Below are 25,047 nucleotides of genomic sequence, written 5' to 3' on the forward strand. Positions count from 1 at the left end.
TTTAATCTGCAAATCTTATTCCAGCAATCTGCAGTTGTGGTAACAAGTGTACCATAGGAGTTGCTGCTGTCAGAACTGGAAGGTGTGTAGAAAGATAGTAGTGAAACTTGATGCAGACAGAACAGCACAGCTGAACATGTACTGATGAGAAAAATTAGTACTTTTCCCTAAACATAAACCACTTGACTTACAAATACTGTGATAAAGCAACTATTGGAGAGATACCAAATTGGTGTAATGAAAAAAAAAATTAGGAAAGCAAAGAGAAACCACAAAATGAAATCACTGTGGAATAAAAAAAATAGGAATAGTATTCCATGCTTGCAACACAACAAAAGAAAGATCAGGACAGTGATATAATCACTTGGATGCCTACCATAAAAGGGCTGATGATGACATTGAAATGGCAAAAGTATTTCCTGCCTGCATCCAGAAAGCAGCACTCACTGTTGATTGGCCTGCCAACTCCCTGGAAACCAGCAGCAACTCCTTCAGTGAAGGTCCAACCACATCAGCATGGGCCCGAAACCTTTCACAAATAAATATAAACTCCACCCAAAAAAAAAGCTGGGGAAAAAAAACTTCTCAGCTGGCTGAGCCATGCTACTAGTTTAACCAGATGTGATAACAATGAATATGTATTTGAACGCTACTGACATATTAAAAAAAATTAATCAAATATTTTCAAAAATAAAAATTTAAAAATTAAATAAAGCACTTAAAGTTACTTTGGAACACTTGAAACAAATTATAATATTTAACTAAATTCAATTAACACAAAAAATGTAAATTACCTATTACTTACCTTAGTCCTTTGCTACTTTGCTATTGAAATTAATGGATATGCTACTGTGATGCTAAATCTAACCTGGCCTAAGTTCAGCAGGTGGATTTCTCAGCATAAACACTGCAGGATCCCTGGAATTTCATGCTTCCATGCACAAAATCCTTAATGTACTGATGCTTACCAGGGGTGAGGTGAAAGAAATGGAGGAAGTCAGCAGTTCAACGTGAAACTGCCATCTTTAGTCACAAAAATTCAGGCCAATTAATTTGCCTTCGATCTACTAGGGAACGTAAGAGAGTATATATGATATTAGGAAATCCAGAAGAACAGAAAGATGGGAGAAACAGTTGGTAAAGTAATCAACAAAATGCTTGATGTTTGGTGCTTTGCATCTGTCTGTGTTAAAACAAGTAAGTAGAAAATGTATGATTATAAATATATTAAAAAGTGATTAAGAAAGCAAAAGCAGCTGGAGAACTAGCAGAAAGCTAATTTGATTCATGAAATGTGTGATAGAACAAGTCCAGGGAAACACAGCCCAATTAACATCAGTGGCAGCAAAAATGGTTGCTCATCACTTGCATAAAATTTTGGATTTGACCATCAGAAGCACATTTTCATTTACTGTAGATATGCAAACTGGATATTGGAAAAGTGAGAGGACTGTTTGGGTCCCTGGATGGAGGTGATGAAGGTGGTGTAGGGGCCTGGGTGGAGGTGATGGAGGTGGTGTAGGGGCCTGGGTGGAGGTGATGAAGTATTGGAAATACTGAAGATGACTGGAAAAATACAGTAAGCCATTTTAAAAAAACTTAGAATTTAATTGGGAAATTAACTGTGGTATAAAAGCCCTAGAAAAAAAATTGAATAAGAATAATGAGAATTGTAAATGGAGAATAAGAAGAGGGATCTATTGTTATAAAAACACACATATCAGAATAACAATGCAGATTAAGAGCCATAAAATAATTTTAAGTACTGACTAGTCGAGAAGTGACATCAAACATCTATAGAACCCTTATTGCTCTACCTTTCTGAACAACTTTGGTCTGCATATTGTAAGGAGGCTAGCACGGCACTGGAGAAAGGGCAAGAGAGATTAACTGGAAAGAAAGTATCTATAAAGGAAGACCGAAAAAGTTGCGACACTTTTCTCTGGAAACGTGAAGACTAAGGCTGAACAAGCTGAGGTCTTCAAGAGTATGGAAGAGTTTGATAGGCTGGATGTACAAAAAAAAAATCAACTGGGGGAGAAACCTCAAGCCAGATTCATAAATATAATATAGTCATTCATAAACCCAGCAGGGAATTCAAGAGACACTTCTTCACGCAAAGGAGCAGCTAGAACTCCTAACACTAAGCAGTGGAAGTAAAAAGAACATACTAATTTAAGGGTAACCTAGATAAATTCATGAGGAGAAAGAAATAGCAGGACATGCTATTGAGTGTAGACTAAGAATTGTGCAGAGGTCATGTGGGGCTTAAACACTTACAATAGACTTTTAGGACTAAATGCACAGAAAATATTTTGTAACACTTTATAAGAGAACATTTGTTATTTGGTGAAATACATCTAAAGATTTTAACTCACTCTTAATCTACCAAAGATCAAATTATTGCCACTGACTTGCTTGAATTCATGATTTCTGCATTCTAATATGAATTTTTTGTACACCTTGATTTTGTCCTGCTACAAATAAGCCCACTAAGAATAGTGAAACAATGAGTAAAAAAAAAATTTCCTATGATTTCCTCCTCTAAATAACTTCCCACAATAAATTATCACCTATCAGGACCTTTTGTTTCAAAATCAAGGGTTTCAACAATCACTTCACAGAAAAAGTGTAAACGCTGGAATTGTGCATTTTGAAAGCAAGACTAAATAATAACATTCATTTTGAAAACTTGTTTATAGTACTTTAGGAAGAAAATATGAACCATAAAACATACCGTGTTGTACATGGAATAAGCTGCTAAAACATGGAACAAAGCTTGCTGCCTGTAGAAGAGAGTCATGCAAAGAAATTATGTAACTACTTCTTCTGATGTCACATTGAATATATAATACATAGTGATTTAGGATAACTTAAAAATCTGGAGCAAGAGTTTAAAGTGTCTTTGGTTATGTAAATATTCTATTGCACAGAAGTAGCAGTTAATCAAAATGGATGGATCAGTAGATGATAGGTGGGATCAGATGGGGAGGGGTCGATGGGCAGATGGAACCAAGTGGGAGTGGGGATAGGGGTGGTGGGACAGAGGCTGGGAGGTGATAAGGATTTGCACTTCAGACTTTAAACATAAATCTTGCTACGTTAGTTATTTGTTGGATAAATTGGTCAATAAATTTGAAACAAAACTCAGCATTATCATTCGGAAAAGGAATAGAGAAAGATTAACTGAGAATAGAACATTTTACTGAAAAATACCACACTATTTCATCATGATATTCTATCACTCTATTAATCTAAACCCAATTCAGTACATGTTATATCTCTGCCCAAAAGGCATCTCTGCACAAGGCACAAGTGGGTGATCTCCACTAGCAACAAACAACTAGCAAAGACCAATAAAGGTGATGTACAAGCAACATCCATAGCTAGTAAATAAATATATTTAAAAACCAAAACACTGCATGACATGTGCACAGGAGACAAAATCATCAACTGCTCAGAATATTTTGTACTTAAATTATTGTCATCTTTTTCTGGTTGCCTAAATGTAACAAGTGGCTGCCATGCATATCAGTGACAAAACTGCAACTTTTTACAGCTTCTATAAATGATGTGGATGAAGGAACCAAAGATACAATTGCTAAATTTGCTGACGACATAAAGATTGGTAAGAAAGTATGTTGTGAGGAGTACATAAGGGGGCTACAAAGGGATATAGATAGGTTAAATGAGTGGGCAAAGGTGTGTATAACGTGGGAAAATATGCAATTGTGCATTTTGTAGGAAAAATAAAAAAAACATATAATTTTAATGGTAAGAGATTATAAAGCCCTGAGATGCAGAGGCTGCTGGTGACATTGTGCATGATTTACCCAAGGACAACGTGCAGCAACAGGAAGAAATAAGGAAATCTAACTAAATGTTACAAGTTATTGCTAGAGGACCTGAATACTAAAGACTATAAGGCATTGATACAACCTCATCTGGAGTACTAACTACAGCATTGGTCTCAATATTTAAGAAAGGACACTAATGTGTTACAAGCAGGTTTACCTCATGAATGGGCGGGTTGTTTCATGAGGAATGGTTGGACAGACTGGGCTTGTATCTATTGGCGATTAGAAGAGCAAGAGAGGACCTGATTAAAACTTCATATGATCCTGAGGGGACTTGACAGAGTGGATTTGGAGATTGTAGGTGAATCTAAAACTAGGGGTCACTGGTCACCCTTTTAAAACAAAGTTGAGGCAATTTCCTTCTCTCTCAGAAAGTCATGCGTCTTTGGAACTCTCTTCCTCAATGGGCAGTGGAAACACAGAAATTGAATACTTTAAAGGCAGAGTTAGGAGTAAAGGGACCAAAGGTTACCTCGAGGAGTAAAGAATATAGAGCTGATGTTACAATCCGATCAGCCTTGATCTTCTTAAGTAGAGGGACCGAGTAGCCTACTCTAATATGTAGAATCATATAATTAGTATGACCTAACTGTGCAGTACCAACAAAATATATTTTACCAGTTATTTGTTGCATTCTATCTTTGAAAAATCGTACTTTGAAAAATTCTTAGAGTTTTATTTCAAGAAATGTAAATTATTAATTTTCCAAAACTATAAATAATGCACGAGCAGCAACATATCTGTCGGAAGATTTACGCATAGTATGCCCAGACAACTGGTGATAAAACACTTGAAGGAATTCCTTCCCAGTTAAGGGGTTGTAAACATCAGTCATGCCAGGCCAGGACAATAAGACATTACACAAGGGAGCAATGCAATCTAAGGCTATGTATCTAAAACTGCTTTGTGGGAGGGCAGTGCATTACAAAGAAAATCTTAGTAGGTTAAACAATTAACAAAATCATAAGCATTCTATTATGTTAAGTAGTACAACCATTTTGGGTAGAATAGTACAGTGTTTATACTGGATTAGTACTCCAGGTGACTAGATTAATAATTCAGAAACCAAAGTCAAAATCTTAGCATGGCAACTAGGGAGTTTTAAATTCAATTAATTAAATAACAATGGATTAAAACACTAGCATAGCAATGGTGACCAAAACTACAGCAATATCATAAAAATCCACAGGGTTCACTACTGTCCTTTAAGAAAATGGGTTGTCCTTAACTTGATTGGTTTATATATGGCTCCAGACTCTCAGGAATATGGCTGATTCTAATTAGTCCTCTGAAATGGCCCAATGTCTCTACTACAAAGTCCAACATGAATAAAACTAGATGAGCCATCCATCACAAACTTGAAACCAAATCCAGAAGTATACCCAGATTCCACAATACTGCCAAATATACCTCCCATGCCAAACAATGTCCCATGTAGTCAAGTTGCAACCTGACAACGATACTCTCAGAACCAAACTTTTCAGCCAACATTCAAGACCTCCATCAAACTCTATATGTGTTGTGTCCAACTGCAGGGCAGACCCACCAGAGCTGGCAGCACAGCTGCATATAGTTGGGAGGGAATGCCCTGGGAGAACTCAACTTAAACTCTGCATGCCATGGAGCCTCCTATCATAGCATAAACATGGGCAAGGTAACTCAAGGTAACTACCACCTATTGTACTTCCTCCATTAATAAATCAATATTATCCATGTTAAAAACACTTGGAACCAGCACTTAGGGTAGCAATTAGTCTGGGTAGGGTATCATCACCATGAATGGCTCAGTAGCACTGCTTATGATTGAACTGTCTTGACTTCTGAAGGATACAGCCACCTCTTCATGCCTGCAGGTGCAGAGAAAACCAACACAAGAAGAAAATCTTACAACCTTAACAAAAATCTACCTGTGACAGATTTCAGCCCCTGTGTCACCTTCTGCCAACATCAAGCTAGGGATCAAACTTATTGAGAAGCATAGAAGAGCGTGTCAGGAGCAATACCAGGTATTCCAAAAAGTGACATACCATCCTGCTGAAACTATAATATAGAACTATATGTACTTTAGACAGGGGAACAACATGAAGTGGACTGAGCAAAACAAATGCCACAATCAAAGGATTAGATCAGAGTCCATTCCTACCATATCAAATTGTGAATGGAGATGGCCAATAATAGGAGGGAACTCCCAATACTTAAGTGCAAAAGACAAACCTGAATCATTTGCAATCATAATAATCACCATCCCTTGGATTTGAGTACAACCACTACTGATAACAGGACTAGCTTCCAAAACAAAAGGTGGTGAGTATGTGGAATGAGCTTCCAGAGGAACTGGTTGAGGCAGGTACAATAGTATCATTTAAGAAGCACTTGGATAGGTACATGCAGGGGCGGGGCTTAGACGGATATGGGCCGAATGCAGGAAATTGGGTACCATGGTTGGCATGGACTCATTGAGCTGAAGGGCCTGTATCCACGCTGTATTGCTCTATGACTCAGATTTGAGAAATGTGCTTGGGGAAGTTGGTATTGCCATTTATTACTTCTGGTGGCCAAGGTGATGTGGTGATATTCTATTACTTGTTCTGCTTCCTATGTATTGGAGTGCAAGGCTCTCCTATCATGAACTGTATTCTTCCTGGTCAATAAGTCCAGCTTGTCAGACTATATACGACACTCGATGCCATTCTTGTGGCAGGCATTGATTAATACAATCATCCAGCTTGTCTTCTCCTTAAGTTCCCACCACAAAGCCAGTGTTCAGTCAATTTATTTCACTCCATGTGATCACATGAGCTGGCTGATAACACTGGCAATAGGCCCCTTTTGTGATGTGAAAGATTTATACTCAATAATCAGTTGTGCCTTAAGCCAAGTTCCTGCACAGTTACAATACTACCATATTCCCAAAGTTGAAAACTGCTCACAGAAACAGGACAAGTTCAATTTGGCCAAAGACTCCACAGGCTGGTGTCATTCCTAGCACAAAAGAAGATGATGTGGTCACCAGAGGTCAATCATGTGAGCTCCAGGATACCCTTGCAGAAGCTCCGCAGGGTAAAGTCTGAGACCTAACCATCTTTAGTGCTGCATCAAAGGTTTTCCTTCCAAATAAAAATGGGATGTTTGCCATTCAGTTCAGCTGCTCAGATAATTAAGCAGATTGTGCCTGCATGCAGCAAAATCCAGACCACACTTCAGCAGTGCTAATTAATAGGTAGGCCTGTGGGGCTCCTGGAAAAATGACAGAGCTGACTGAGAAACTACTGAGTGTGTGTGGCTTTACACTGAGGGCAATGGTAGTCAAAAGCTCTGTATGGTACAGGACATCATTCTTTCCCATATAACCAAAAGAGATTGAAGGAGAGGAGTTGAGAATCTCTACTCCAGTCCAACTCCTGAAAAGGAACAAGCAGGTGGTAACACTGCCACACAGTCAGAAGTGCAGTGACCAGGCAGAGCGATGTGAAATGGAGTCAGAGTCATAGAGAGATACAGCAGGGAAACAGGCCCTTCCACTCACTAAGTCTGTGCTGACCATCAACTACCCATTTACACTAATCTTACATTAATCCCATTTTTTATTCTCCCCATATTCTCATCAACTCCCCCCAGATTTTACCACTCGAGGGAAAATTTACAGTGACCTGTTCACCTACCAACCTGCACATCTTTGAGATGTGGGAGGAAACTGGAGCACCTGGAGGAAACCTATGTGGTCACAGAGAGAACATACAAACTCTTCACAGACAGTGCCAGAGGTCAGGATTGAACCTGAGTCACTGGAGCTATGAGGCAGTGGCTCTACTAGCTGCACCAGTTGGTAGAAGTCACCTCACCTCTCTGTTGCCCAGGTCCTTGGAGCCTATTCCAATGCTGCCCAGAGAAGGGGATCAGTCTGGCCCAGGGACCATCAGAACTGGTCTGACCTTCTGCACCAAAGCCCAGCTCCAAATCCTTCTCCTGACCTGGAGATACCACAGTGGTGGTTGAAGGCCAAAGTAACACAAGTACCATACTGTTACATGCATGTCTGTCACTGTATAGCACTGAAGAACAGATTTCCTGCAGGTCGTAATTGCAATATCAAAGAGATTACTTAAGGAGCAGAACAGGCACAATGGGCTAAAGAATTCTTTGAATTACCATCCATACCAATGGTGTTGCTGCCAGATTTCACTTGCTGGAGCCAGGCACCTCCACCAGACAGCTGACAGTGCAAAGACTACTATTTGACTCTACAGCCCTTGACAAAAAGAGCAAATGGAACCAATGAATAAAATACATTTTGTTTCAGTTGTAACTTCAGAACCAACAGAAAGCAGTGCAGTGGAAGGAGAATTAACTTTGAGGGTGGACAGGGAGGAAATGTGTCCAGCTTCCTGACTTAGGGGAATGGGAAATGTTTGCCACCCACAGAAAGGAAAGAGGAAGATGTGAACAAGTTTTTACCAAAAGCTAAAATCTTACGTATTTTTTCTCAATGCCCTGGAGTTTTGCCTTCAGAATGATGATGCTAATGACTTGAACTGAACCCTCTGTTATGTTCATCAGGTGGCCCCAAAGGCAGTTCTCCTCAGACACCACCTCACAGACAATCTGATAGCCTCCAGACAACATGAGTCACAGCGTTCTCAATGTCTGGATTCTCAATGTCTGGATTCTCATTGTCTGGATTCTCATTGTCTGGATTCTCATTGTCTGGATTCTCATTGTCTGGATTCTCACTGTCTGGATTCTCATTGTCTGGATTCTCATTGTCTGGATTCTCAATGTCTGGATTCTCATTGTCTTTGCCTTTATTTCCTTTTTCCACATTCCACTTGAGGTTTCTGTATTCAGTCTAATTCTCAATTGGATAATCAGCCTAATACGTCACATGCTCTTTTTTTTTCTGTTTCATCTTACTTTTATCGTGCGCAGAGCTCCAACGTTGGTTGCCTCATCTTGCCTTTCATGAGAATGTACCAAGCTACACAAGAATTCTTGCTGCTTTATTGGTGGCCTATCAGAGTTTTGTCTTCTAACTTTTGATTCCAGTTACCCAGGGCCAGGTCCCTTCTCATCACACAGAAGTGCCCTTTCTCCAAGAAAGAAATTCCACTTTACATTGCTGCTTGCCCTTTTCCATTACTGAACTACACCTTATGAAACTGTGATCACTGTCTTCCAATATCTCTTACCTGCTGTCAATAATATAAATCAAATCAAATGTTGGTGTAGCCTTGAGGCATCGTACATCAAAAGAATAATTTGTACAAAGTATTTGCAAAATAGATACAGCCAATCTGGCCCAACCAGGTCCCAGTTATTATGTGCAATACACTACTGTAAGAAGGCTTGCAAGAAAGTCTCATTACTCCAATAACATTTCAAACTGTATTGGAAATTTTAATATTAAAGACTTTTATTATTTTTGAGACTACTATTTGGTTCTACAGCCCTTAATGAAAATTGCAAATGGAACCATTGAAATGCATTTTGTTTCAGTTGTAACTTCAGAACCACTAGTGAGCAGGTATTGGAAGCAGAACTAACTTTGATTTCCTTTTCAAATCAAATAGTTTGAAATGTTAAATTCTAATAAATGAAATCACTGCAGAGCCTACAATTTGGACAGAATAAGATCACACAAATAGCAATGAGGCAAACAAACAGTTAGTTAGTGAAATCAAAGTACTTCCTTCACTTATCCAAATAGAACATAGAACAATTACAGCACAATTCAGGCCCTTTGGCCCACAAAGCTGTGCCAAACATGTCCCTACCCTAGAAATTACTAGGCTTACCCATAACCCTCTATTTTACTCAGCTCCATATACCTATCTAACAGTCTCTTGAAAGACCCTATCGTATCAGCCTCCATCACAATTTCTGGCAGCCCATTCCACGCACTCACCACTCTGAGTAAAAAATTTACCCCTGACATCTCCTCTATATCTACTCCCCGGCACCTTAAACCTATGTCCTCTTGTGGCCACCAATTCAGCCCTGGGGAAACGCCTCTGACCCTATCAATACCTCTCATCATCTTATACACCTCAATCAGGTCCCCCCTCATCCTCCGTCTCTCCAAGGAGAAAAGGCCGAGTTCCCTCAACCTGCTTTCATAATGCATGCTCCGCATTCCAGGAAGCATCCTTGTAAATAGCACTGACAATTTTTTTTTAAAGGCAAAATGAATTAACACAAAGGTAGACAGCACATTACTTGAACATTTGTTCTCAAAGTTGACAATCCCAAAAGTACAACCCTGTCTCATTACTGCACCATAATATTATCCAACAAAGAACATGCACTGAAATACCAAGTTGGAGCTCAAATCCACCCATCTGAAAATAACACACCTTGGTAGAAACAGCTGAGCCATAATGTCACAAAATAAAAGACTGCTCATTTCAGGACTTCAGCTTTCCCACTGAAGAATCCAGCAACAATTAAATACTGTACTCAGCTTCAGCCATTTTTGACAGCTTGTCCAGTTCCTGATCGTTTTCCAAACTTTCACAACTCTAATCTTGTATTTGGTACTTAAAATGCAAAAGTTTCAGTTTAAAAAAAACTGAGATTTACTGGTGAGAAGCAAACAATGCATGCATTTGTATGGGAATATGGTCCACTGAGAGAGCCAGTAAACATGGTTCTTTTTTCTATTCAAACATTACAGTTACCTATTTTAAGTTTAATATTTAGAGCTATATTTCCCCCCCTTCCCCAAAGCGGAATAGTTACCTGCACTCTGTCACTACATTTCAGTAAATTGACTTGGAAATAAATATTAAAAGTTGATCATTCAGTTAACACCTTGCAAAATTCTCAGAAAACTCCAACATTATTTCATAAGGATTAAAAACTTGGTGGCGTGCACATCATGATGGAGCTCCCAAACATGAAGGGGTTATGAGAGCCGAAGATCAGGCAAACATGCTAACTCTGACAGCAGTACAGATTTAAATTAATGACTTTTAACATCAACTTTCATGATTTTGTGTTCCTATCTGTATTCTAATTGCAGTAACAGTCAAAAGAATATAACATTGATTTCTTCCAGCTTGCAACCTTTTCAATAGTGCTACTAAGTCGAGGCATTGGAGACTTCATAAACATTACAAACATTAAAGTACTGAAATGGGTTTTGTATCCTATTACAATGCAATAGCAAAAAAAATGTTACAAGAATCAGGTGTAATTCCAATACCTACACTTAATTCTATGTACATCCAAGATAACTGAAGACTAATTCTCTTTCATATTTTTGTTCCAAGAATTGCCATCACACAGAATTATTTTTTTTTCTTTCTGCTAACTTGAAATAATTGTTGACATAATGCTGCTGACAACATTGTAGTTTTCATTAAGCCTGATATGGAAGGAAAACTAAATAGAGGCTAATCAGAGCAAGCACACTGGAGGGTTTGAAGGGGCAAAGATTAATGTTAATTAGTTTCCTGGCAGACGCCAATTCCACCCACCACCATCTTTGCCCCCAACTAATGAGGTAATTAGTATTCATTGTTCAAATAAAAGATTTCAAACACACTAAACAAAAATCAAGTACAGAAAGTAATAAATAGAATGGAATACTGAAATCAACAGTAATTTAATGAAACTACAATATTCAAAAAATCAAAATGAAAGCAGCATTTTCAAATTTCTTGGTACCACATTGTGAAGCAGCAAGACCCCAAATCACATCCACAAATTCTTAAAAGGATCAATCTCCAGCCACTGATTTGGGGAACTATATGTCCAATTAGACGTGCACAGGGGTAAAGTATGAACACTTAGACTATAACTGTAACCCAATCCTGTGTACTACTTGCAGCTGTTTCATGAAGCTTATTTTCTTAAATTCATACACATGATGTGGACACTGCTGATAAAGTTAAAGTTATCGCCCATCCCTAATTGAGCTCAAGAATTTGATGGCAGCTTGCCAACTACTGCTGCAATTTGTGTGGTGAAGATACACTCACAGTGTTATGTCGGGAATTTCAAAATACAGATCCAAGCATGAAGAAGCAATGGCTATACATGTCTAAAACTGGATGCGTGACTTTGAGGGAAACTTGGAAGGAATAACAGTCTCTTGAGTCAGTTGCTCTTGTTGCTGTGTATGACAGTGGACACAGGCTCTGGAAGTGCAGCCAGATAAGGTCTGCAATGTATCTAGTGGATGGAAGAAATAAATGCTTATGGTGGATGATATGGATGGAGATCACATGGACTGTTTTGCCCTGGCTGGTAACAAATGTCCTGACTGTTATTGAAGCTGTATTCATCCAGGCAAGGTGGATACTTAAATTAAAAGACTATCAAGGCGTATATAAGTCAGTTCTATGTGATTGACTGATTATATTTTCCCCTTCATCACATAAAGGCAAGGAAGCAGTTATGTATGTGGGAAAACTCTCAAGGTAAAAAATATTACACAGACTGTGACAAGCATATTGTAATTAAGTGCACAGCAATAGTGAACAGACAAGATAAAATTCCTTACTTGACTCCATATCTTTCCCTGAACATGATATGGTCCCTATAAGTACGGTTCACATCGAGGTCGATCTGCCTGATATCGGGAGAGATTGCCCGTGCTCTGTTCTTAAGTTTCTTAGTTTTTCAAAAAAGTTAAAGGAAAAAGAAATACATTTATAATTTGACCACAATATTCTTAATAATAGAATATTATAACACAATATATATAAATAAAATTTGATACAATTATGCACAATACATTTTGCTGTATCTGCAAAACATTTCAGTTTTAATGGACACCTCATCTACAAGTCAATGCTTATTTAATCAGCTTAAAAGCATTCACATTTTATGAAAAGCTTCAGTACAATTAAAATGTAATTTTAAAATAAACCAATTGGTGTTCTCTACCATTTTTATTCTAGCAGTGATTCACACTAAGTTGCACGTTCATGAGCCTTAGTCATCCTTCACATGCCTCACACCAGTCAGCAACTTTTGACAGAGTGTATGCTTGAGGCAAGGAAACAGGCACTGGCAGGTAGGTAAATGGAAAGAAAGTTTAGTGGTGGGGGGGCGGAGGGCAGGTAGGGGGTTTACTGCAACCAAAATTGCTTTTCATTCAACATCAACTCTTATCAATGGACAAAAGTAACCTTGAGACTTTCAGCCAAATCTCCAGCCTAGTGATGGGGAAAGTAACAAATTGGCAAATGTGGGTGTGGGAAAAGTGCGAAATTATTCACTTAACAACTAAAGACTGGTTACCAATATGCTTACAAAAATAACCCCACAGAAATCCATAATTAGCAATTTATTCTTACCTATACTTTCAAAATTGAAAGTAAAATAAAAATTTGTGGCGACTCACCGTCTAGTCGGGCGAACCGGCTCGGCAGTCGGGTCGCGCGGCGACGGAGCGACGAGGCCCAAGATGGCGGCGGGCCTCGTCTTTCCGAGCGACGGGGAGAACCCGCGCGCGGGAAAGTCCTGATGACGTAGGACTTACGTCATTGCCGGTTTTTTGGGCGGGAGTTTCTCTCCCTTAAAGGGCCCGCACAAGGCGGGAAAATAAACCAGTTCTGTTTGGCAATCCTCCGAGTAGAGTCTTGTTTTATTCCGCGGTAGCAACCGCTACAAATTCCTATTATGGTTCTTGTGGTTAAAAATATCAGAAACTGCTGAAAACTTACATCATACAAGTCCTTTTTCTCCAGTTTTATTTTTTGTATTTCCAGAAGCAACGACCAGACCTGTCCTCTCAGTTGCAGTGGGATTCCCTTATAAATTCTCCGTACCACCTTTAAATCAAAATTAAAAAAAATAAGTTGTCTTCCTTTCTAATATTCAGGCAATTTGCCTCAAGTTGCGTTTCCTACCTTGGAAATGCTGTAAAATGATCAATCTTTTATTAGCATAAATCATTTGAGAAGTTCCAATTATGAAATTGAGCAAAGGCAATTTTACCATCTAGAGGCCTTATATCATGCCTTTGCCATAGCCAAAGATGCTTATAAGAACATTTCAGCATTAATTTTTTTTCATTTTTCAGTCTGGCTAAAGGCAGGGGCAGGAGGAGGAGGGAAGGATATGGTGGGTGGAAAGGAAGAGAGGAGAGTTACAGAACCTAATACTAGCATGGTCTCTTAATAGGTATGAAATAGAGATTAAGCTCTCAGTGCAATTGGGTTGAAAAAGAAGTTGCTGCAAACTCAAATGTACTGGTCAACACAACCACACAATACAGAATCTCACAAGGTACCTATACTTCCACTACATGTGCCCTGTGCTTTTTTGCTTCCTGGAAAGATTTCCTGGATATTTGGCAAAATTAATTTTTTTAACTTGTGTGGTCCCTGTTTGAACAAAGCACTAGGTTTTAGTAAATGCATACAACTTATTGACCTCATCATTTGCTTAACATTTCCAAGAGCAACATTTTGGAACCAGGACTTGGTGATTATACGATTGCAGCAGACTTTCTGCAGCACTGGGCTGAATTTGTTCCTTCATGTATGAATGAGACTGTCTGCTCACTGGCCATCAATGGCTGGAAACCTTAAATGATTCTTAATTCACAAATTTACCAGTTGGATGGTATTCAACTGTATGGGTTAAAAATAAAAGGTCTTGGTTAGACAATACTTGCATCATACGTAAGAATCTCAGAACTAGGAACAGGAATGGCCATCTGCATATTAAGATTGCTCCATAATTCAATAAAATCATAGCTGTTCCAAGGTTCCACCTGTTCATCATAATCTCTGACTTCCAAATCAACCAAAATTTTGAGTACATCTCCTGGCCCTGAATAGATTCAATAATTCATCCTCCAGAGCTTCTGGGGTAGAGACCTCCAAAGATTCATGCCCATCAGAGAAGAAATTCCTCATCTCCATCTTAAATGTGCATCCCTTATTCTGAAACAATGCCCCCTTAGTTCCAGATTCCCCCTAGGAGGAAACATCCTCTCAGTATCTACATTCTACCTTGTCTAGCAGCCTAAGAATCTTATAAGTTTTACTAAGATCATCTCCCTCAGGCTCAACCTGCTTAGCATTTCCTCATTTGGCAATCTCTTCAACTCTGGAATCAACCTTCTCTGAACTGCCTCATATGCAAGTACAGAATCCAAAACTGTATGCAGCACCTCAAATACACCACCACCAATACCCCAAACAGACATAGCAAGACTTCCTCCATTTCGTACTCCATCCCCTTTGCCATAGAAGTCAATATTCCATTTCCTTTTCTGACTACTAACTTACTGTTTCATGTACAAGAACACCCAGATCTCTCTGTGCATCCACATTCTGTGGACTTTCAACATTTAAACAATATGATTTTCCTATTCTTCTTACCAAAATGGAGAATCCCATATCTCCCCACATTACATTCCAATAAATTTTTACCAACTCACATGATCTATCAATATCCCTTTGTAGATGCTGTTATCCTCACAACTTGCTTTACCACCCATGTTTGCAATTCCAGCAAAGTGGGTACAGTGCACTTTATGCTTCCGTTGAAGTCATTAAAACAGATTGTAAACAATTGGGGCCACAGCACCGGTTCCATTGGGATCCTGCTAATTACAGCCTACCAACCTGAAAAAGGCCCATTTCCCTGACTCTCTGCTTTCTGTTGGTTAGCCAGTCCTCTACGGTAAGATATTACTCTCAATGCCAATAACTCTTATGTAGCATCTTATCGAATCTATTTTGAAAATCCAAAGGCATCTGACCCAATATCTTTTTATCCACTCAACTTATTACATCCCAAAAGAACACTAATAACCTTGTCTCTATTTCCTTTTCATAAAACTGTGGCTTCTCTTTAAAACCTCTTAATAAATTAGCCTTCTCTATTCATTGAATTTCTATCTTAAAGCAAAAGTGAAAAATTTCTCAAAAATTACATTAAATGCTTTAACAAGTTATAAAAATCAAGGTAGCAGCCAGCAGAATTACAGAGTTTTAATGAATATTGTGAATAAATAATGTGTAAGTTAAGTATCTATAATGCAGCTTTCCTTTTTGACTTGGCCCATATTCAGATCAGAATATCCATATCCCACTGCCAGAGACCAGAAAGAACACTTGCTGACCTTTACTACTCCATAAACCAATGATCCAGATGCCAATGCAACATATGGTCACAGTAAGATCATCCAACTCTGTGTAAACCAAAGATTGAAATTGGGACCAACATGGTTTGAAGGCTCTGTTATGCACTGCTTGGTGTACTTATTCAATATATGGGTGGGGGATATAACGTAGGTACAGAAGTTAAATATCAAGCCCCTTCAAACCTCTTATGCGCATCAATGACAAATGACAGATCCTCAATCAGAGTTTTATAAAGGGTCCTAAATGCTTCCAGGTAATAAACACTTGACTAATGTCCACTTCTGACAGCCAATCACAAATGAACTATACAGAAGAGAAACAGCTGTGACAAATGCAGTTACAATGGGTAATATTAAGAAAAATAGTAATTATTTCTAAGTGAGATGAAAAGTATCAGGAGCTCATACTGAGAGAATGGAAATAAATTAGATTTTTTGCTTAAAAGTGAATTACAGTAAAAAAAAGAGGACAAGCATGATTTTTGAAATTAAAGCTGAATTGCCTCAAAATCAAGGAACACTAAATAATTGCAAATATTGGAAAAATTAAGTAAAATTTTGGGTCAACTTTTGCAATACAGGGTTGTTAACATTTGGAAGCAGCCAACATTTCCTTTCAACATGGAACTTGTGATGTTCTAAAAGGGGACACAATTAAATTTAGCTGCAAGAGTTTATAGAATTACAAGAAAGTCTATGATAGATGAGCAAATTTAAGTTCTAAAGGATAACTATGGTTGATAATTTCAATACAGATTTATTGAGCCAAATAACATCAATAATCTGAATAGCCAGTACCCAATTACACAGATTATTGGGTTTTACTTTATTCATGATAAATCTTACTGCCATTAACTATAAATTTGATTTGCACTAAGGAGTACATATTTATGTATTTTAAACTTTTGTTAAAAATGTCAAAGATTAACTTACAAAAGTGTATCAATATTGCGTGCTTACTGCCAATATGATCTGGCAATAATTATCACATGGCATCGCTCAGTGGCATTCTATCATAGCAGACTCAGATGACACACTTTCTAGGATAGTCAACCTCTTGCTGAGTACACTTGGCCATTAAAACTGCCAGATGTCAGCAAATTTAATTATGCAATGATTTTTTTTTGTTCTAAGTGATATTTTAAATGAACAAAAAAAACTTCTCTTAAATTTTAGGACAACTCAAAAACATTTTTTAAAAAATCATTACTTCAAATGTTTGTGCAAAGGAGCCAAAAATGATAAAAATGAAATAAAAGAATCGAAGAAAGGCTGAAAAATACTTTATAGGTGCCCTTCCACAGCTAATACAGATTTTATAAATTGCTCTATTCATTGAGACAAAAACCTTCTAAAATGTTTGAAAGAATTTAATTTAGAAGTTAATTTTCAATTCAGAGATTCACAAATATTATTACAAAATTAATTTGCCAATGTATTTTGCTCAAAATTGATTGGCTTGGAATTTTCTGGGAGTCTTCTATACTTGCCATTCCTTTTCTGCAAGTGGCATTTACATCTATAAAGCCAGTACTGACCTGGTCAGCAAGGCCTTGTGCAAGCCAGTGTTTTCCAACCTGAAATAGATTTACATAGTGGGGCATGAACAATGTCGTTACATAATGGAGCAATGAAACAGCACAGAAACAGGCTCTTTGGCCCACTACATCCATGCCAACCACGTACCTATCTACACTAATCTCATCTACCAGCACCTGGTACATAGCACTATGCCTTAAATGTCTTGATCACTGGTTAAACCACACCCCAAGGATGAGAGAGTTTGAATGCCTGTGAATACCTAACATTCAAAGTCAATTACAAATGAATCATTTTAAAACATTAAAACACAAAACAATGAAACACATTCACATTAATACAAGCTTTTCAACAAATATGAAAACTATCTGAAAGTTGATCCTCTCCTTTGAAATTAATGGTTCAACCTACTGCAAATTCAACAAGCAAATTTCACTACATATCTGCGGAGGTCTCTGGGAGTTTGCTGCTCTAACTGATTGTAGAAGTTAGGAAATCACTGGTGAGAACCTCCCAGGAAGTTTGGGGCTTGCACATTCATACTTGCTTGTGAGGTTTCCACGCAGAAATGTCAGTTTTCTTCAGTATGGTCTATACCTTCCTCAAGTTGTTAGTGCAAGCTGTGTGGCCTCATTGAACCACTGTAATTTTGTTTTTTTCCTGCAATATACAGTTGCTTTTCTACATGTGCAAGAAAGTAAATTCAGGTACTAGTTGTGATGGAGAGAAGCAATTTTCAGGCAATGTACATTTTTTTGTATTATCAAGTTAACCAACATATACTGGTTTTGAAGTTTTTCCTAGCATTTTAAATGCTTTAAGTTTTGTTTATTTTTCAGTTCTTCCTTTTACATACATCTTTCTAAGTTGTAATTGTTTCTCAGTCTGCAACCTATCACAAACTTCCTTTTGTTCTCTCCATCTTTCCTCCTCCTCTGCAACTTGGATCATAATGATTTTCAAAATTTTCCTCTTTCAACTTGACATTAGCTCTTTTTCTCTCTCCACACTTGCTGCTTGACCCAAGATATTTCCAGCATTTTCTGTTTTCATTTAAGTTCTCCAGCCTTTGTAGTTCTTCACTTTTAGAATGCAATGGCTTGGTGAGACTGCATCCACTAGGACAGTAAGGAATCCATCAAGTCAATGCATAGTTAAGGAATTTATTATATTGTGTAATGTGCTCAACTATTGTATATGGCAAATCGCATTATGTAAATGAATTAGGTGGTAGCAATTTCCATTTGGCTATAACATTTGCAATTGTATACAATATGTGGATAAGGTAACTACATTAAATTTACCAGTCTTTATTAAGCTCATTTCTAGTGAATATCCAGAGTAGTATGTGGATTTTTAAAAAAAAACTGAAAAAGTAAATATATATATCCAACAACAGCCAACTTATTTTCCATTATTGTTGCAACAATTCAATAACTGATTTTAATAAACTATTATTAAAGTAATTTGTGAGTGTTGTTGTATATTATAATTCTTTTCTTCTTATCTTCACATAATTTGTAACAGGTAAGAATACTACTACTGATCACAAAGCTTCACCAAGTCTCATTGAAACCAACTGAGATGACATCTTACTTTATTTGTTTGTTTGCTATTTCTCCACATCACATGCATAAGCAGATATATTTTAGTAATAAGAACAATTCTGTTTTGCAAGGTCCTGGTAATGGAATGGGACTATCGAGATGAAATCACACAGAGCATTTATAGGCAGCATACAGAATTGGGGATAGTTGTTATTCTTCCATCTGCAATAGAATTAAATCTAGGACACCAAAGTGAAAAACAGATCTGCTGACCAATATGCCATCCATCCATTCTCAATACCCCTTCCAGTTTCTTTTAACCATAAGCATTGGTAATCCTAACACTCAGGTTACACTTGTTTCCAAGGATTAAAACCAAACGATATACTAGTTCCAGCAGTCGATGCACAAATGCAATCTAGCTATGCAAGACCAGCTCTTCCATCAACGTCTCAGCACTGCCAAATATCACATTTCTGTACACAAGCATGTATGTTTGGCTTGGGCAAGAAGGAACATATGTCACGGCAATTATGCCAAGTGAGAAGAAAACTGGCCCACAAGTCATTGGACAGTTGAACAGGTACAAGCAATATTGCAAGGATTTACAGAATTGCAACATTCATGAATGAAAGGTGTAAAGAAGGTTACATTTAAGAATAAACAACAAAGGAGGGAAAACATTTCAATGTAATGCAGTTGAACTGACATGCAATGACTGCTTGAGTCAAGTGATTTTGAACAAACTCAACCATAAATGTGACATCAATTTCTGAAAATTAGTCAGAATCCACCATTCTGTTTTATCTACGCCTCTAGCTTCTTAAATTGATATTTTACCAATTCCAGCTGACTAATGAGAGATTAATGGACTAAAATCTTAATCAGCAGCATTTATGTGAAAGTAAATGTATCCAAAGGGGTTTCACCTTAGTAAAAGCACATTGTTATTCATGGGTGAATAAAATTCAGTTGTGGTAGTTAATAGCATCTCAATCAATTATGAAAGTAGAAAAGTTTCTGCTCTCCAGGTTGGGTAAAGATCAATTTGCATGACTATTATGAATTTCAATCAGGCTAAATATTTACACAAAAGCATTGCATCATTGATTCCAACAGAATTCTCATTGTGAAGAAAAATACAATCATCTGTCAGAACAAATTTGACTTTTAGCTCAGTTCATACGGCATGGAAACCAAGCCACTGGAACAAATTAATGCTTAACACAAGTATTAAATATAAGGAACAAAATAGGTAAAATGCTGCTCTTGTCTCTTTTACAGAGTGTTCATTCTTCTTCAATATTAATCTTATTCACAAAATAATTTATTGGAAAACTTCTCGAACAACACAAAACAAAATTATTCAAGATCACTTAGAACCTCAACCTCCACCCCTTCATTTACACATTAAGATAAGATTAAGATATTTATTTATTAGTCACGTGTACATCAAAACACACAGTGAAATATGTCTTTTTGCGTTGCTGAGAATGTACTGTAAGTGTCGCCACTCTTCCGGCGCCAACATAGTATGCCCACAACTTCCTAACCTGTACATCTTTGGAATGTGGGAGGAAACCCACGCAGACACAGGTGTTACGGACTCAGTGAAAGTCCCTTTAAGATAGAAAGTGTGTGTGTATGTGTGTGTGGGGCGTGCTTACGTCAATAGAAGATAAAGGACGTAATGACATTGTTGAAGAAGAAGAAGAAGGAGAGAGAGAGAGAAGGGAGAGAGACACCAGCCTGCTTGTTTTCTCTATCGATGGATGAGAAACAATAACTGTGTTTGCCACTGAAATCCATGTATGGAAGTTGGAAGTAATCCGGTGGAGTTCACTTTGTTGCTGACCTGTAGAAGGAAACAGGTATTTGTGTGTGGACGACCACGGTTCGGATGCTTTTCGGGGTGAGGAAGTCACTACCGAGTAAACACTGAAGTGTCGTTTGGGTTCCATCGTGGAACATTTGGATTTCGTATGTACTCTCTCTATGTTTTTCTACATCTACATCTTATCTTCAGACAACGGTGGTTGTTGAAGAAGCCCTTGCTCATGTTTCACCTTATGGCTTGCGGAACTGAACTTTAAGAACCATTCAGGAACTGGGAGTTTTGGACTTTGTCACACACACACACGAAGAGTTTAGTTTTGGGGTTAACGTTCGAGGTTTAACATTCTTGAATTCTAACATACTAACATTTTTACTTTTATTTTACGTATTATCATAAGTAGTGATAAATAAAATAGTTTTTAACACTGAATCATGCACAGTGTGTTTCTTTTGTTGCTGGTTTGTGACACAGGGAGAACGTACAAACTCCTTGCAGGCAGCAGCGGAAATTGAACCCAGGTCACCGGCGCTGTAATAGCATTACGCTAACCGCTATGCTACCATGCCGAATAAGAATCGGAATAAGATTGTTTGTGCTGCAGATCAATGCGAAAATTTCATGATTAAACATTAAACAGCATTAGAACCCGTGTTATCACGTTTACTGTATTAACTGACCCTTCTACCGTGAACCTCTGACAAAGGCTGTATGACAGGACAGAGTGATATAAACCAGCACATTGATAGATTGACATCAGTTGTTGCAACTTTTATTATGTGATCAAGGTCACTGCAATTCTTTCATGGTCAAGCTGGATATTGATATTCTGCCATCATCGGAATAATTATTTTATTCTTGGATGGACAATGATCTTGAATTTAAAAGGAACATCCAAAATATGAATTCTGAATTAAAAGGAAACTACAAATATTTCATGAGTGTACAGATGTTTTGCATAAACTTTCTGAGCAATGTTTTCTGCTTCACAATAGCACCAATACAGAATCTGCAGGGGGAATTTTCAAGATAGGGTAACAGTGCACTTGACATTTTCAAACATGTCTTTTGATAAACCAGGTAAGCCTAGTAGCCCTGTCCTCTGCTCAATAACTTTACTATAGTCTCAACCGTTGGGACAAGGCTCACTAACCTGCTTCCCATTCTGTGATCTTTGGCTCATGAGAAGCATCAACCAAGATCATACTTCCTCCCACAATGAGAACCATGAGTGATATCAGTGACCATGGACTGAACACCATATTGTCATCTGACTTTGAATGAAATTTGGTTTACTAATAACAACATATTTAGCTCAGACTTCTGGTCTGTCTATAAGTTTTGCAATACCATTTTAGATGTAATCAGCAAGTGGCATTTTCTCACCATTCTGCTAATTTAGTCGAATATCCACTTAGTTCCATCTTTGATTCCTTGGTCCTCAAAAGAACCTTCACTATCCAATGTTAACTGCTTCCTCACTAAACTCGTATCTACTCTGAGCACATATGGCTTAAACATATATTAACCAATAAGACTTGACTGTGTCTCTTTGAACCTCCTAACTGTAAGGGAAAGCAAAAGATAACCTCAAGTTCCTTTTATTTCAATCAACTCCTCAAACCCTTCTCTCCTACCATCATGCAAGGAGCTCATGAATTTCTTCATATCCAATATGGTTACCACCTACTCAATAGCCCCTACAGCTTTGCTCTTTACCTGCTGAGCCAAACATCCATGATATCATAGTCCCACTCCATCTACTTTGCTTCTGCTATCTACCTTTATCCTTCACAAACCAACCTCTGTTCCATTCCCAAGAAAATCTTGATATTCAAACTTCCCTTCTTGGGCCCTATTTTAGGACAAACGGTAACTGTTCTTGAAACACTGCTCTTTACCTTTCACCACAGTGAGCATCAATATCACTCCCAATACCCAGGCTCTTAATATCTCAATCTTTCTGTCCTCATTATCACTCTTGTTGTCATTTCTTTTTGTTCTGAAATGAACTGCACTGATGAGATCTGAAATTTCTTACTCAATCTCTTCAGAGAAGCTCAATTCAGGATAGAAACAAAGCACTTCAACTGCTAAGGCAAAGAATGTTACAAGACATTTGCTGGAAAATGGAAATAGTATAGAAGGGAACTCGATGATCAGCAAGGACCTGGTGGGCTGAAGGGTCTACTTTTGTGCCAGAGAAACAAAGGACTGCAGGATGCTGGAATCTAGATAAAAAACACTATGATGATGGAGGAACTCAGCAGGCCAGGCAGCATCTGGGGAGACACCTTCTGGCCCTCTCTCTTTCTTTTCCACAGCTCCGGGCCTTGATCTCCAAGATGTGCCCGGGACCATTACTTTTTGTCGTTCTCCACCATATCTACACTCTCAATGGACGATTCTTCGCCTTCCTCACCGACGTCAAGGATTGTAAGATCGCCCGCCTCAAGACCCCCACTGTCGCACGGTCCTTTGGCCCTTGCTTGTCTGGAGTCGGAGGTTCCTGCCGCTGCGGGGTTCTCCAGTCCCCCCTCCCCACCATGCTTCTTCTCTTCTTCCCTTTCCTCGCCTCTCTCTCTTTTTTCTACCCCCTATTTTTTTCCTTTCTCTCCTTACCTTTGACCCATCCCCCAGTGGATCTGCTCTCCCCTCCTCCCCCGCACCTGCCTATCACTATCTCTTACCTGCATCTACCTATCACCACCTTGTGCCCACCCTGCCTCCCTTCTTTTGTCCACCTATCACTGCTCTGCTTTTCCCTCCTAGATATTGGGCCTCCCCTTATCTTCAGTCCTGAAGAAGGGTCCTGACCTGAAACACTGACCCCCTGCTTTTCTCCACGGATGCTGCCTGGCCTGCTGAGTTCCTCCAGCATCATCGTGTTTTCATCCATTTTTGTGCTGCATGACTTACTGGAGTGGACTCATTTGAACTTGTTTGTTGAAACATCCTCTTCAATGAAAAAAGATGCAACAACAATAGGAATATTAACAGAAAGTAGTATTGTATTGTAATTGAAGCAAAACAGGAATTCATAAGAATCAGTATTAAAGCAAAGTGCTGCAAGTGTTCAGCAGGTCAGGTGCCATCTGTGAACAGAGAACAGATGGAAAGTCATCAACCTGAAACATTTTGTTTATCTCTCTGCAAAAGCAGTATTTCCAGCTTTTACTGTTCTCATTTTAGATTTTTAGCAGCTGCAGTTTTTTCCTTTTCATTTACAACAACCAAACAACTTTATCAATGGAAAGAAAAACTCAAGTATGATAATATCTGGTACCTGTACAAATTCACATTTAGATTATGTCCTCAAATGATATACAACCACTTAATGACCAAAAGTCCTGCCTTGAACCACATACACTCAATCTGCTATGTCCAATAGGATGTCCACCGAAGCAGCATCAGCATTTGCAACTGTTTACACAAGGCCTGGTGAGACCATAAGGTACAGGAACAGGAGGAAGCAATTCTGCCCCTCAAGCCTGTTCTGCCATCCAATAAGATAATGGATGATTCAACTTCCATTGTCCCATTTCCCACCCTATCCCCTTAACCCTCAATTCCCTTACTGATTAAAAATCCATCTCAGCATTGCACATATTCAAGGATTCCATCTTTGCAACTTTCAGGGGGCAAGAAATTCCAAAACTCAAATCCCTCTCACTGAAGAATTTCTTTCTCACATCAGTGTGAAATGGTTGACCCTCTTTATTCTGAGACCACACCTTCTGGTCCTAGATTCTCTCATCAGGAGAAACATCCTCCCAGTACTTGCCCTGTCATGCCCCTCGGAATCTTAAATTTTTCAAGAGAGTTGCTTCACATTCTTCTAAACTCCAATGTGAAAACCCAACCTGTTAAACTTTTTCCCATAACACAATCCTTCCATATCCAGATTTATCTCAGGGGACCTTCTCTGAACTGCCTCCAAATGATATACCTTTCCATAAATAAGGAGACCAAAACTGTGTACAGTACTCTCATTAGTTCCTTACAGTAAGACTTCACCACTTTTATATTCTAACCCCCATGAAATCAAAGCCAGCATCCATTAGCCTTCCTGATTAACTTCTGCATATGTATGCCAGCTTTCTATATAAGGAGCTAGCTTTTAGCATGTATGAGGACTCCCAAATCTTTTGGTTCTGCAGCATT

General features: G+C 38.4%; 1 protein-coding gene across 2 annotated transcripts in view; it reads right to left on the reverse strand.

Annotated features, from left to right (window-relative positions):
- Nucleotides 1-25,047, reverse strand: part of usp6nl (USP6 N-terminal like) — a 168,580-nt gene that overhangs the window by 35,045 nt on the left and 108,488 nt on the right. For both annotated transcript variants that reach the window (XM_052033929.1, XM_052033928.1), the window contains 3 exons: nucleotides 13,529-13,636; nucleotides 12,361-12,470; nucleotides 2,738-2,786 (listed from right to left, as the gene is read on the reverse strand). In XM_052033929.1, the coding sequence (XP_051889889.1) occupies nucleotides 2,738-2,786; nucleotides 12,361-12,470; nucleotides 13,529-13,636 (267 nt within the window). The remainder of the gene's footprint in view (nucleotides 1-2,737; nucleotides 2,787-12,360; nucleotides 12,471-13,528; nucleotides 13,637-25,047) is intronic.

The sequence above is a fragment of the Pristis pectinata genome, chromosome 19 (assembly GCF_009764475.1).
Source record: "Pristis pectinata isolate sPriPec2 chromosome 19, sPriPec2.1.pri, whole genome shotgun sequence".
NCBI lineage: Eukaryota > Metazoa > Chordata > Chondrichthyes > Rhinopristiformes > Pristidae > Pristis > Pristis pectinata.